We start from the raw sequence: 14336 nt of genomic DNA, 5'->3' as shown, positions 1-14336 counted from the left end.
AAGCCACCCTCCCCACAGTTAGCCTGGGTGTGAGTTAAGGCAGCTAATTTGAATGAGTTCCCTCCTTCTAGTGGGATAAGGGACTCATTCAAATTAGCTGCCTTAACAGTTCATCAGATTCTTTGGTCAAAAGGTGAATGGTGGGGGGCGGTGGAGGGGATGGGGAGTTGCCCTCCCGAAACTATGTGACTGAGGAGTGTAAGGTGGAAGGATATTTTGGGTTGATTTGGAATTAATAAACTCCACAATGTGTCTGCAAGGATGAGCATCCCCAAATCCGAAATGACATGCTTTGCTAACAAGCGCCAGCATCCAAGCAGCATCTGAAGCTCCATAAAGGTAGGCCTTCTGGACAGTAAACTTAAGGTCCTTAGAGCAGGAAGCATACAAGGAAGAGGACCGAGTGGTTCCTTGGTTCTAATAGAAAACACCCGGAGTTGAAAAGTAAGAATCCTCGAAGGGCTTTCTTGGAGCAAAGGCAAATAAGCATAATTCTTTTGCTTTTATAAGAAAAGCGCTGCCTTGGGTTCAGGTCACCTGGATCGAACCTTGCATGGACTCGCATGGAGCACCCCGCTCATCGGGAAGCGTGCTTCTCCCTCTCTACTCCCCCTGCTTGTGTTCCCTCTCTCGCTGTCTCTATCAATGTCAAATTTTTAAAAAATCTTAAAAAACAACCCTACCCTGAAATTCGCATTGACAAGGAGAGTTGGGAAGGGTTTCCACTTTATCTATTCTCCCTTTAATGAAAGCTTACCCTGGATTGGGGGAGTAGAGACAGCAGAGGGTGAGAGGAAGAAAATGGAGGCAGGAGCCACACTGAGAGCCGTGGTCACGGAAATAAACAAGGGTGTTCACATTTAAAAAAAAGAAAGCCATGCTTCTGTGATGTGCCTCCCTGTCCCTGTAGGACCAAACGACAGTTTGACCACAGGCCGGGCGGGCTACCCTGGACAGGTTGCGCCTCGGTCCCTCTCTCAAACTCCCGCGGTTCCTTTAATAGGCGGGGCCGGAACCAGCGGCGAGTCCCCCGCTTTGTACGTGTCGGGGGCGGAGTTCCCAGACGGCCCTTGCAGCATGGCCGCCGGCACCGCCGCCGCTTTAGCGTTCCTGAGTCAGGAGAGCCGAGCCCGGGCCGGGGGTATCGGCGGTCTGCGGGTCCCGGCTCCGGTCACCATGGACAGTTTTTTTTTCGGTATTGAAGAAAGGAGGGGATGGAGGTGGTCCTGGGGCGGTCAGGGGCAGGGCTGAACAGGAATGCAAATGGATACACGACGTGGGTGGGAACGAAGGGGGCCCAGCACGCGGCAGCGCAAGCTGAAGGGGGCGGTGCGACCCCCTGCTCCAAACGTGCAGGGGTGGGCCCTGGGCCGAGCGTCCCAGGTGTTCTCGAGAAGTGGGAGCGTAAATGGCCGGTCTGACCATGGCTACTACACGTGACAGAGGTTTGGTGGAACGCCCCCCCACGCACACTCAGACACACTCGCGCTGTTACCTCTTCCAGGCTGTGAGCTCTCCGGCCACACCCGCTCTTTCACCTTCAAGGTAGAGGAAGAGGACGATGCGGAGCATGTGCTGGCTTTGACCATGGTGAGGGGCGGGGAATGGTTGTGAATAGCTGGGAGTCACTTTCTCTGCCTGGCCCCTACATGGGCGCTTTCCTGGTTAGGTGATCCAGGGACCACTGGGGCGGGGCCAGTTTTAGGGTAGAGGCCTCCACTTGTGGTGCCAGCCCTTGTTTGAGGAGACCCAGAGGCCCTGTGTACTCTTCCCAGCTCTGCCTCACCGAGGGGGCCAAAGATGAGTGTAATGTGGTAGAAGTCGTGGCCAGGAATCATGACCACCAAGAGATTGCAGTCCCCGTGGCCAATCTGAAGTTGTCCTGCCAACCCATGGTGAGTTTCCCTGCCAGGCCGGGTGGTGAAGTGGGGGATAGGGGTGGGGGTGAGGGTGAGGAATTGAGGACTGGAGAACTGACTCATCACAAGATGGAGCAGGCCAGGCCTTCATCCTTGTCTTCTTCCAGCTGAGTTTGGATGACTTCCAGCTTCAGCCACCTGTAACCTTCCGCCTGAAATCAGGTTCTGGCCCTGTGCGGATCACTGGGAGGCACCAGATTGGTGAGTGTCCTCTACTTTGCCTCTGGTGAATTCCCATTAGGTCTCCCCCACTGCTCCACAGTCCTGCCCCATCCCAGCCTTATCACCCAGTGCAGCTCCCATACAGGCTATACCCTCCACTTTCTGTCCTACTCAAGCCTACCTCCTGCATGAAACCTGTCCCAACTTCACGCCCATTAATGTGGTCTCCTTTGGCTTTCTGTCATCTTAGTATCTGAGGTTCTTCCCACCTAAATCATAAGCTCTAAGAGGTCAGGGTCCCTGCAAGTCTAGCATCACAGGGCATGAATAAATGATATGTGGTATGAAAAGGGTCTGGCTTTAACCTCCTCTTCCTTTACTGCTTATGTTTCCACCAGTTACTATAAGCAATGACGTTTCTGAGGAAGAAGAGAGTGAGGAAGAAGGTAGTGAGGAGGAAGAAGCTGAGTTGTGCTCCATCCTGCCTGCCAAGAAGCAGGGGGGTAGGCCTTAGCCTTCTTGGTGAGTTGGGAGAAGGGTGCTAAGCAAGGACCGAGATGGGGTAGGACAATCAGGTGAAGGCGTAGATGCTTACACCTTGTTGGCTCTCCTCAGGTTGGCTAGCTGCCTGCCCCATGTGCCATGCACCATTTTCCTGTACAAGTTTTAAGAAATTTAAATGTGGCTTCTCCATTGAAGAGGGTGGAGAGGTGGGGTCTTGGGCTGGTGCTAGGAGAGAGGGTGGTCCTATCCCTCATAGAGCCCTGGTGTTTTCTAATCTTTAGGCCCTACTTGAGTTTCTCTTTTCTCCAGGATTGGGAGGAACTCTGAACTTCTGTCCTCACCCTCTCTTCCCCCTTGCCTGTGGGATTGGAGATCAGCATCTGAAGCTCAGGACTACACATTTTTAATACTTTTTACATTTTTGGATAAAGGTTCAAATAAAGTGATGTGGAGTTTTTTTGCAACTCATTTGTGTGGCTTCTTTACCTGCCGGTGTGGCATTCCCCTAGGGACCACCAGGTGGCACTGTGGCAGCATTGAGGGTGGCCCTGGGCCTGGGGAGGGTGAGGAAATATGGGATCCTGCTATCCCTAGGACCCCGGGGCCAGGCCTGGGTCCCAACTGCCTTGCTAAAAGAGGACCTCCCAACACCAACCCCATTCCCAGTCCCTACAGGTGGGGGAGGGCTATCCCAGGAGGTTATCAGCATCCAAACAAGGGGCCTGGGCCTCTGTCAGCACTCAGGCTGATGGGCAAGGGGGCAGATAAGGGGACTTAAGCAGTCGGAGGAATGTGCATCCCTAGCTCCACGAAGGGGCTCAGGCCCTGAGAGGGCCTGTGAGGGATAGGGCAGAGGCCACTGTTGGCTCCTCCTTCCAGTCTTACAGGCTGTCTCTGAGCCGGTCTGGGCCCTTAGAAACCTGATTCCGGGGGCCAGATGGAGGGGGCTGGCCAGATTGGGTGACAGGGAAACCAGAATCCGGGTGGCCTGGCATATGGGTCCAGAGAGAGGCCCCTGGGATTCAGCCTCCTGGCCTAAAGGGTTCCTGACCCCCAGCACATCACCTGATCTGGGGGTCTCTGGTGCCTGTAATCAGGTGTTCTGAGGTTAGACTGCTGCTATGCGAGGAAGAGAAAGGAAACTACCTGGTGTGAGCATTAGTGTGTATGTGACCAGCTCTGGGGTCAGCAGTTCAGCAGCTGTGTTGATGGGGGGGGGCGTATTTCAGTGTCCCCCGTACAAACAAACAAACAAACAAAAGGTTAACTCCTGAGACAGCCTGGGGCCAGACATGCTGAGGATGGACAGAGTACAGTGCCTGGTGGGGTGTGGGGTGTTGGGGCCAGGCCCACTCCCTCCCACACTGGCTGCTGGGCAAATGGGTGAACAAGTGGGAGAGGTCCTTAGGTAAGAAGGGACCGGTATTGAGGCAGGTAAGGTAAACTTTGGAGAGCGTCCCACAACACGGAAAGGCATTCCCACTTCACACTTCCCTGGAGTAGGCTCCCCCCTCCTGGTGGTGAGGAGTTCTAACCTTCCTTTTCTCTCAAGATGAGGATAAAGGAAGGTGATTTCCCTCTGTGTTGCAGTGATCCGGGGTCGCAGGCCCCTTTCTCCTCTCCAGGAGGGGTTTCCTGAACTGCTTCCATGCGGAGCCAGCGTGGTGGGCCAACCAGGCTCAAGACTATTCACTTTCCTGTGGCAGGGGTCCCGAGAGAGGGGAGAATTGCAGCTGGCGCCCTCTGGTGGGCGAGGTTGAAACTGCCAGTGGCCGAGCGACCCCCCAAGCCGCGCCCCCCCCCCCCCCCGAGGGGGGCGTTTCGCCCGCGAGTGGCCTGGAGTGCCGAAGTTTAGGCAAGGACTAAGCAAGGACTAAGTCACTGAGGCTGACTGCATTCGTTCTTTGATTGATTGATTGTTGATTCATTCATTCATTCATTCATTCATTCATTCACTAGAAGAGCTCTTGTAAGAGCCCTTCTCTTCTTCCTCTCACCTATAACCTCCAGAGTCCTCGGCACGTGCTTGGTTGGGGGCGCGGGAGACTGGCTGAGTGCAGCAAAAAGTCATCTCTGGGGGAAGCCTTCCCAACCCAGCCGTCTAACCCCTGTGCGTGGCCCAGCTCGGCTATTTACCCCTTCGAAGCGGCTGAGCGCTCCCTGTAAGCCCTGTTTCCTGGGTGGTTCTCCCCGGGACCCAGGCAGGCGCCGAGCGCCGTCCTGCCCGCAGTGGGGGCCCAATCCACATTTTCCGCTTCTTCCAGGGCTTTCCCGGCCCGAAAGGGCGCCGGGCAGACAGAGCGGGAAATTGCTTTTTCTCCCTCTCCGCCCCGCCTCTCCTCGTTGCTCCTTCTGTCGGCTCAGCGCACAGTAGGAGCGCTGCCGATTCACTTTGGCCCCGAGCACTGAGGGATGACGGCGCACGCCGAGGTTTGCAGAGCGCTGGAGGATGAGCAGGCCTGTATTTGCGGGGCGAGGGAAGACGTCTCCTAGGCAGGGGCCCGAAGTGCTTAACGTCGTCTTGGCGATTTGCATTTGAACAGTCGGTGGAGAGTCCGCGGCGCTTTGAACGCCGGGCGCAGGAGGCGCGCAGCTGAGGAGCGGCAGTCCCGGCGGCCCCGCGCAGGCTGGTGTGGATTTGAGGGGCCCGGGGTGGGCCGGGCCGAGGGATGCGTTTGGAAAAAGGCTGAAGGTGTGTGTTTGGGTCCCGGCGAGGGCGTGTTTGCGGAGAGGGGCTGTTTGTGTTGGCGAGGAGTGTGTGTTTGTGTTTTCAGGAGGCGAGGGTGTGTGTGTGTGTGTGTGTGTGTGTGTGTGTGTGTGTGTGTGTGTTTGTGTTTGCGGAGTGTGGGGGCGGCCGGGAAAGGTGGCCAGGCTGTCACTCAGCGATCAGGTTGACAGGCGCTCCCTCATCAGGGCCGGGGAGCTCTGATTGCAGATTCGAGGAAACAAAATAGCAATTGTAATTACGGGGCTTTGATAAGATAAAGGAAGAAGCGAGCTGGCCGGGAAGCGAGCAAGGGAGGGAGGGAGAGAGTGGCCTGCTGGGGCCCCGACGGCGTATTTGCATCTGTCACTCAGGGGGCAGGCCAAGCAGGACCCAGCGCCCTTTGTGAGGATGTCCCCATCTCCTCCCCCACTCCAAACCCCAACCCCAAAACATAGCCTTCTGGGGAGATGAGAACAATCTCCCATACTGATGAGAGTTCATTTTGGGAGAAGTTCTCCAAACGTAAAGGAATTCTGCCCTATATAGAAAGGCCCCTTGATAGAGGTTAAAGTGTAGTACTAAAACCTTGACCTCTTGCTTTTAGGTCCCAGGATGCCCGTCTCTTCTGGTGAAGGGCACAGAGTGGGTTAAGACCATTGAAGTTCAGCGTAGGGATTTCAGAACCTTCTTGGAGCTCCAGAACCAGGGCTGGACATTTTTGAGTCAGATACTCTCTGGCCTCCATCCCCACTCCAGGGAAGGGCTGGTGCCCAGAGTGACTCTAGTTGTGGCTCCAAGACTATGCACTCTAAGACTGCCCTGACTCCAGCCTGGGTCCTGCCCAATGCTGTTCTCATCAGACAGTTTCCAGAGGGCTGAGTCCCTGGTGGGGAGAAGGCCCTTCCCACCCTCTGCTCTCTGTCTATCCACTCACTCATTCACTGATGCACACAAACATTTTCAGGGGCCTACTATGTGCAGACATGTGTTTAAGATGGTGAGCATTCTGCCTGTTGGAAGCAGTACAGTGAAGAGCGTAGAGCCCCAGGGAGTGGGCTGTAGGCCTCTAAGACAGAGGACGGTAAGAAAACGGGCTGGTTTGGGCTGTGGGCACTGGAGCGCACCTCACCTGTCTCCCTTCTAATGGGCTCACCGCTTAGTGGGGTTGAAAGGAGACAGTGCAAATTCAGCCTTTAGCAAATATAAGTGCTAAATAAATAGTAGTGCTTATAATTATTATCTGAAGGCATGTCTTCCTGGGGAAGCCACTCATGGGCTGAGGTCTAAATGCTCAGCCAGTTTCTTCATGATTCATTCATCAAGTGCCAGCTGCAGAACAACCCAGCCCAGCTTGGTGCCATGAGCTACAACTTCTGATCTAAAAGACATGGTCCTTGCCTGGAGATCTGTGTTTGCCAGAAGAGTGAACAGACTCCTGGAGGAAGGAACAGGTAGGCTCAGGGAGTCTCCTCCTTTGAGGAGGGATGAGGTCTTGAGACAAGTCCTCTGACTCTGTTTTCCCATCTATGCACCGCTCAGTGTTAGCTTTATGGCCGGGAGTGGAGAAAGGTGGGGCATGGGGACAAGTGGGGCACAGAGGAAGGGGAGGTAATAGAACTTGATTGTACTGTTGGACAAGGACCTGCCTACTGCCCCTGGCCTAATGGCTTCCCAGGACCACTCCAACCCCTCCAGTCCAACCCTCAAGGACATGGAGTGCCAGTGGGACAGGGGAGGTCATGGGCAGAGGAAGCAGCTGGGTAGGGCATCAGGAGCTCTACCTGCTCCTCATGAAGGGTCAACCACCCAAGCCCCTCCCAAAGAAGCACCATGGCTCAGGGTTTCCGGGAGCCCCTGGGGGAACGCACTGAGGGTCTGGGAGAGGCTTAGACACTACTTCCTTGGCGACCTCCCCATGCTTGACACAAAGCACCAGTGCACGTCTAGTCCAGTAGGTGTGTAAATGCCTCAGTGCACAAATAATGAGACTGTGAGAGGGAAAGGCTAGGCGGCCTGCAACTAAGTCTCTTCTCCAGGAGAAGCAGCTGACAGTAGTTCTTTTTGCCCCCTCCGCCTGCTGCTTTGGGAGGGCGGCAGCGACTGTGGGTCCTACCAAGGGACCTCCAGACTCTCCGACATAGGTGGCTCATGGTTCCTCTCAAGCTTCAGGTCAGTATCTGCGGGACGCACGCAGCAGTGACGGTGATAATGGGGGAGGGGACATTTCTCGCTCTCTGGGTCTTCTTGGAGACCGGTGAGACTGGAGACGCCCGCCGGAAGGGTTACTCGTCAGAAAGGTGGGGGTGGGGGTCGGGTCCCCTTCGCAGACGCACGCACTGCGGAGCGCACAGCCATTCACTCCCGCGTCGGCGGCCACTTCCAGGGGACACGCGGGGCCGAAGCACACAGTAGGCAGCTCAGAGACACGCCGCCTCGCCTGAGGCAAAAGCGGACCCGGCCCCGAGGTGGAGACCTGGCACCTTTGGACCCCGGCGCACTCGCTGTCCAGGAAGACCAAGCCCGAAGAGCCCCCCCATCCCCGCGGGTCCAGACCCCTAGAGCGCGCGAGGGGGTCAGCCGGGGGATGGGGGAGGCGCCCCCACCGGCCGCCCCCGGCCCCTCCCGCGGTCTCCAGACCCCTCCCCTAGCCCAGACCCCCAATCCCAGACCCGCCGGCCGCCCCGCCCCGGCCCGCCCCGCCCCCGCCCCGGGTTGCGTCCGGGCCCCAGCTCCCAGCCGGGGGCTGCGGGCTCCGGCCGCCCGCCCCGCGCTCCCCCCCCTCGCTCCCGGTGCGGCGCCCCCCGCCCCCACCCCTCCCCCTCCCTTCCCACCTACCCACCCACCCTGCCGGCCCGTTACCCTCCCGCCTGCTCCGGCTCCTGAGCAGCCAGCGGCCACCGGCTCCGGCAGCGGCGCAGAGCCACTCAGCACGGCGCGGCGCGGCGAGCTCGACATTCCACGGGACCCGCGGAGCCGCGTCCGGACCGCCGCCCGCCTCCCGCGCTCCAGCCTTCCTCGGCCGCCGCCACCCTCGGCTCGTCCCTCGCGGCCGCCCGCGGGCCGGCGTGATCCCGCCGGGGTTCTCGGTGCTCCCCGGGCCGCGCGCCATGGGCAGCCCCCGCTCGGCGCTGAGCTGCCTGTGAGTACGGCCGCCGCCCCCCGCGTCCCCGCCGGCCCCGCGCCGCCGCGCCGCCGCGCCCTCTCGGCTCACCCCGCGCCCTCTCTCTCCCGCCCGCTTTTGTCTCCCACAGGCTGTTGCACTTGCTGGTTCTCTGCCTCCAAGCCCAGGTAAGGCGCATTGCGCGGCGGCGGGGCCCGGGCGGGCCGGCGGGGGCTGCGGGTTGGCAAGGTCGGGCAGGGGCCCAAGGACCGACCCTGCGGCCAGCGCGGCAGGGCTGGGAGGAACCTTAGAAATCCAGCCCCGAACCTGCCCTAGGAGGGAGCCGGGGAACAGAGAGGGAGCGCCCTGCCTAAGGTCACACAGCTAGTGTGCGGCGAGGCTCGAACCCAAGGTTTCGGGCTCCAGCGCTGTCTCTCACACCTCCTAGCCGGGCTGGGGTGGATGGGGAACTCTACGGGCAGCCACACCTGGCTGCCGAGGAAGGGGTGGGGAGCTGGGGCCAGGGAGCGTTCGTTGTCACAAGTCCCGGGGACTGCCGCGGGGACTCTCTCCGTGGCTCTCTGGGGAGACTTGTGGCGGGTCTGGCCGAAAGATCAGGTGCCTAGGCTCTCTGCGCTCTCAACATTTGCTCTGTAAATTTGTCTTTATAAATGTCAGCGGTTGGGCAGCGCAGCCTCCCTACTTAGAAGCGCCCTGCTTTTCTAGGAAGGCGTGGGGAGGGGGCGAGGGGCTGCGGCTCTGGGCAGAGAACTTGCTTCCCTGATGGGAGCTGGCCGGGAGTCCCAGGGTGTTTCCCAACAGGTAGGTCCAGATCGGTCCAAGCTCATCCTTGCTAGGCTGGGTCTGCTCCACTTTCCTGGGTTGGGTGCTGGGGCCCGAACTGGCTTGTTGTGGGGGGGACCCCCCCCCAGCCCTTGTAGGCTGCTTGGGGCAGTGGAGGCGTGTGCAAGGTGATGGGGGCCTCTCAGGCCCCTGGGCAGAGTAGCATTATAATGGCGTGTTGTGTATTTTTCAATTTCCTAAAGGTAACTGTTCAGTCCTCACCTAATTTTACACAGCATGTGAGGGAGCAGAGCCTGGTGACGGATCAGCTCAGCCGCCGTCTCATCCGGACCTACCAGCTCTACAGCCGCACCAGCGGGAAGCACGTGCAGGTCCTGGCCAACAAGCGCATCAACGCCATGGCAGAAGACGGGGACCCCTTTGGTAAGGCGAGCTGCACGGGGCAGGGTGAAGGTAGCTTGTAGAACACGCCCTCCTTCCCCCTGGCTGGCCTGCTGTGACCGGACCTGCCAGCCCCATCCGTGCTGGCCAGAGGCCTCTCCGGGCTCCCCAGCTCAGAAGGGAAGGAGTTAAGGCAAAAAAAAAAAAAAGCATCTTTGGGGTCAGCTGGAGAAAAGAGGGTTAGGGAAGGGACCTTGGGGAGTACTTGGCCCACAGGTGCCCCTTCTCTACCCAGCAGATGAATGAATCCAGGCATCTCCTTTTCTACCTCCCCCATTCACACACCCCTCCCCAGCTGCAGGTGGAGACAGAGGGTTCTGCGGGAGGGGCCCCAGGTTTAAGGGAAGCTCTTGAAAGAGGATATGTCGCCAGGGTCCACAAAAGGAGAGTTGGGAAAGAGACGGGAGAAAAATCCCCCCAGCCCTTCCAGCTTGGACGGGGGGGCCATGAACCTTTACATATTTTGACCAGAAGGGCCAATTGCACATAGGCACTAGGCTTGGGAAGGGGCCCTCTCTCCACCCCACTGACCTGGGAACCCAGGTAGTGGTCAGAGCCAGGCTCCTGACTCCCCGTGGGGCGGTGAGTCCGGGGAGCTACTGCGGGGCAGAGAGGCTGAGGACTGATTGATTTCTAAAACATTCAATATTCCTGCCTTGAAACAAGGCCAATTTCCAGAGTCCTGGATGTACCAAGAGAAAAGCAAGCCCTCTGGACGGCTGGTGTTGTTTTTAGAGAGCGATTATTGTGAGTTTAAAAACCTTTAAATAATGACCAAGTTAAACAAGCATGAAAGGAGAGGGGAAGACTCTATTAAAATGTAATAAAAAGGTGAGGCATTTTAAGAGCTAAGAAGAAAAATGAAGAATGATATAAAACAGAAAAAGAACGAGCCCTTTTCAGATGTGGAGTTTGAAAGGAGTTGCAAGTCTGTAAATGTTAAAAAAGAGGTTCAAGATTGTTCTCTATGAATCTCTGGAGAGACCCCCGCGTCTGGCAGAGCGATTAAAACTCTTCTTACTTTCACCTTTTTTAACATTTCCTGAATACTTTCTCCTCTTCTCGAGCCAGTTTGGGGGATCGAGTATGTCTCACTGCATTTTTTCTGCATCGACGTAGCTGACTTCCCTTCAAAGCTGGAGAAGGAAACATAATTTTCCCGGGATAAATCTGTCACTGGGGTGGAAGAATAGGTTTGAAAATGTTAAGCTTTCCAAAAGGCTGGTCGGGAAAGCCGCCGCCGTAAACTGCGGCCCCAGCTCCCCAGCTCCATCCAGGAAGGGGAGTGGGGTCTCTCCGTGGTGGGGGGGGGGCGGCCTGCCCGGTGGCCGAGCTCCCCCGCTGGGCTGGCAGGGCCAGCCTGCCGTCCCTTTGTCCCTCCAAACTGGCTGCTTGCTGCCCTTCTCAGCTTCCAAGGAAAGGGAACGAATGCTTAGTTCCTCCTGGGTTTGCTCCACTGGAGCAAATGGTCCAGCACCCTTGGGTTCTAGGGAGGGAAGAAGAGGCTAAGCTGGCCATGGAGAAGCTCATCTTCAGACCTCAGAAGTCTGATGCCCACTTCTGTCCTTACAAGTGTAAGAAGCCTTCCAGGTTCGCCGATTCCTGCCTGCCAGGCAGGAGTGGGAGCCGGAGGGCCTGAGAGCAGAGGCTTAGGGTGTGCAGCTGGGACAATATGAGTCTGGGGGAGAAGAGCAGAGAGGTCCCAGTTGCTTCCTTATGGGTCCCAGGAAGGAATAGAGGGATTGTGCCATCCTTGTCTGCCCCATTTGGCCAGAATCCTCCGAGTGGGATCCTCGGGCCCCTTCTCCAGCCAGTGTCCCTTCGGGCCTCTGGAAGGCAGAGCAGGAGAGGGATGAGCAGCGTGGCCGGGTCCAAGAGGAGGTGGGTGGGAGGGGACGTGACAGCTGCATTTCCCTGGCTGACTTGAAGCCAGACTAGAGAGTTGGCCATTGGGTCCCAGCTCTGTCCTATGTGAAGAGGTGGGGGTAGTATCAGGCGGGCAACGAGGGCTGCCTTGCTGACCTTGGTGCCCATCCTCCTCGTTAGTTTTAGTGACAAAGAAGGTGCTGCCTTGTTAGTGCAGGCTGGGAGACAGCTCTGGGAATCCCAGAACTGCTTTCTCAAGGAGGGAAAAGCAGTAGAGAGGACAGAAGACTCAGCCCCTCCTGGCTTCTCCCCAACAGCTAAGTCAGCCCTCATTCCCGCTTGAGGACTGCCACAAAGGGAGGAATTACACAGGGACTAGACAGGGACCAGGACTTCTGTGGCAAGTTGGCTGTCTAAGGGGAGGGCACCAGGGAAGAAGGCACAGAATTCAGCTCCCTGTCTCAATGGCTTTCCAGACTGAGAGGCAAGCATGTCTGATTTTTTTCCCCTCCTCACCCACAGCAAGTGTTTGGTCACTGGGGTGAGAAGCCCAGCTGTGATGGGGGTTGAAAGAGAAAAGACTATTTGAGTCATTGATTTCTGGACACTGGGGCTGGGGACAGTGGTGACTGGGAAGCATGGAGAAGAGCAGAAGCCTCCCAGCTGGGGTCTGAGGTTCTGGGAAAGTAGCAGGCTGTGTGTGGAGGGAGAGTGGTCGGCCTCCCTGTCATCTCAGCAGAACGGGGTGGTGGTTGGGGGGGGGTTGGCCAAGGACATGAGATAGAACCTAAGGAGCCAGAAACAGGAGATAGTGCTTTTATGTTTTGCCTCAGAGCTCATGTCACTGCTGCGCCCCAGAAGTTTGTGGTGATCTTTGAGGCATGTGTGTGTACTACTCTGAGTTTGAAGGATTCCCAGAGATCTTCTGATGAGAGTAGAACTCTAGTCATGAAGCCTTGACCTGAAAAGTCAGTACTATCTGGTTTTAAAAGAGGGGACCGTTCAGTTTGATGGCTTTAAGATTCCTCCACAGAAGCAGCAGAGCAGGCAGAGGGAGATCCCAGTCTGTGCTTCATGCTCTTGTCCATCCCCCTGTGTACATCCGTGAGGGGCCTGAGGCCCGGGGAGGGGAGTCGATCTTTCCCAATGTCGCCTAGCATGGTGGCAGCTGGGCTGGGGCTGGAGCCCATGTCTTGGGTACCTGCTCTTAGAGCAGTTGCTACTGGGATGTGACAGGTCTGAAGGTCAGCTGGGGTGACAATGTGGTACAGTGGGGTCAGGGCGCTTCCAATAACCACCCGCCACCTTCCCTGACAGCAAAGCTCATTGTGGAGACAGATACCTTTGGGAGCCGGGTTCGAGTCCGAGGAGCTGAGACTGGTCTTTACATCTGCATGAATAAAAAGGGGAAGCTCATTGCCAAGGTGAGGCCCCAGAAGGAGCGGAGGGTCGCTGGGTCCTAGGGAGGGGGCTGGGCAGGCAGAGCTCCTGTAGGGTCCCAAGGAGAGAGACCCAGGGCCACCTTGGGGTTACCTAGTGGTTGGGTGGAAGGTGGGGGAGGTGAGAGAGAAGGAAACTGCTTGAGAGATGAGAAGCCATAAAGGCAAAGGAGGAAGAAGGAAGGCTAGGGAAGGGGCTGGTGGGGGGGTTGGTAAATTCCATATATCTTTTTAACAAATCGCCAAATTGCTTTGCTATTATGTCCAATTACATGGTACCAGCATTTGGAATGTTCAGTAAGCCGCAGGCCCAGCCCCTCGGCCGAGCTCTGAAATGGCCCCATTAGTCACGGCTCCTCTCCAGCCTCAAGCTCCCCGCTTCCTGGGTTTCTGGGGCTCGGGGCTCTGCTTCTCCCCGCAGGCCTCCCCTCCCCCATGGAGTGGCTGTCCTGGGGCCCCGGGGGTCTTGAGGGGCCCAGGGGGATGGTGCAGCTGGGGAAACGGGTGCGAGCGGCTTGGCCAGACTGGTGGGCAGGAGGCCAGGGCAGGCAGGGTCTGGGCCCCCTCTCTGGCCCTCTGTGTTGGGGCCCAGCCCCTCCGGAGACAGCCATGTGTCACTGCTGCCCGGGAGGACAGGAAGTTGCCGGGTGGGCTGCGGCTTGTGAGGGATTAGAGAGCGGGTGCCCGGGCGGGGGTGGGGCTGTCACTCGTGCCCACCCTGCCATCTGCTGGGGTGCCCACCTGCTGTCTGGGGCCGCCTGCCCTCTGCCTCTGCTGGGGTGGGGGTGGGGGGGCGTCTCCGGCCAGAGCCCGGTAACGCCGCGCGTCTGGCCCCACTACCTGCAGAGCAACGGCAAGGGCAAGGACTGCGTGTTCACCGAGATCGTGCTGGAGAACAACTACACGGCCCTGCAGAACGCCAAGTACGAAGGCTGGTACATGGCCTTCACCCGCAAGGGCCGGCCCCGCAAGGGCTCCAAGACGCGGCAGCACCAGCGCGAGGTGCACTTCATGAAGCGGCTGCCCCGCGGCCACCACACCACGGAGCAGAGTCTGCGCTTCGAGTTCCTCAACTACCCGCCCTTCACGCGCAGCCTGCGCGGCAGCCAGAGGACTTGGGCCCCCGAGCCCCGGTAGGCGCCGCCGGCCCTCCCCGCCGCGCCGAGCCGCTCGCCGCGGCGGCGCACGGAGAAACTCCGGGAGCCGAGGTCTGCGCTGCTGAAGGCTGGGGAGGAGCTGGGGGAGCCACGGGTTCTAGCTGTCCATAATTGTTTGCTGTTGGGTTTTTTTTTTTTTTTTTTGGTCGTTGTTTTGTTTTGTCTTGTTTTTTAAACAAAAGAGAGGCTCTATTTTTGTATTCCACTTGGCGGTGGTGTCTGTCTTCTTCGCTTTTG

General features: G+C 57.9%; 2 protein-coding genes across 6 annotated transcripts; both read left to right on the top strand.

The window, feature by feature from the left end:
- The first annotated feature begins 670 nt into the window (after positions 1-670).
- Positions 671-3049, top strand: LOC111145086 (nucleophosmin/nucleoplasmin 3). Of its 2 annotated transcripts, none has more exons than XM_022499717.1 (6): positions 671-1195; positions 1505-1590; positions 1776-1895; positions 2027-2120; positions 2480-2603; positions 2697-3049. In XM_022499717.1, the coding sequence occupies exons 1-5, from the start codon at positions 889-891 to the stop codon at positions 2593-2595; spliced, it is 723 nt and encodes a 240-aa protein (XP_022355425.1). In that variant the 5' UTR covers positions 671-888; the 3' UTR covers positions 2596-2603; positions 2697-3049. The 2 variants fall into 2 exon arrangements, with proteins under 2 accessions (XP_022355425.1, XP_022355423.1); XM_022499715.1 differs by having other exon boundaries at positions 672-1195; positions 2895-3049.
- Positions 3050-8399: 5350 nt separating this feature from the next.
- LOC111145249 (fibroblast growth factor 8) lies at positions 8400-14079 on the top strand. 4 transcript variants are annotated; one of them, XM_022500037.1, is made up of 6 exons: positions 8400-8431; positions 8544-8580; positions 9119-9214; positions 9472-9619; positions 12821-12927; positions 13789-14079. In XM_022500037.1, exons 1-6 carry the CDS (start codon positions 8400-8402, stop codon positions 14077-14079), a joined length of 711 nt encoding a protein of 236 aa, XP_022355745.1. The 4 variants fall into 4 exon arrangements, with proteins under 4 accessions (XP_022355745.1, XP_022355744.1, XP_022355747.1 ...); XM_022500036.1 differs by having other exon boundaries at positions 9439-9619; XM_022500039.1 differs by lacking the exon at positions 9119-9214.
- Positions 14080-14336: the final 257 nt, after the last annotated feature.

Source organism: Enhydra lutris, unplaced genomic scaffold (assembly GCF_002288905.1).
Source record: "Enhydra lutris kenyoni isolate GAN:26980312 unplaced genomic scaffold, ASM228890v2 scaffoldscaffold12, whole genome shotgun sequence".
NCBI classification, from domain to species: Eukaryota; Metazoa; Chordata; class Mammalia; order Carnivora; family Mustelidae; genus Enhydra; species Enhydra lutris.
The sequence above is the reverse complement of the archived record's forward strand: the minus strand, read 5'-3'. Positions and strand labels throughout refer to the sequence as shown.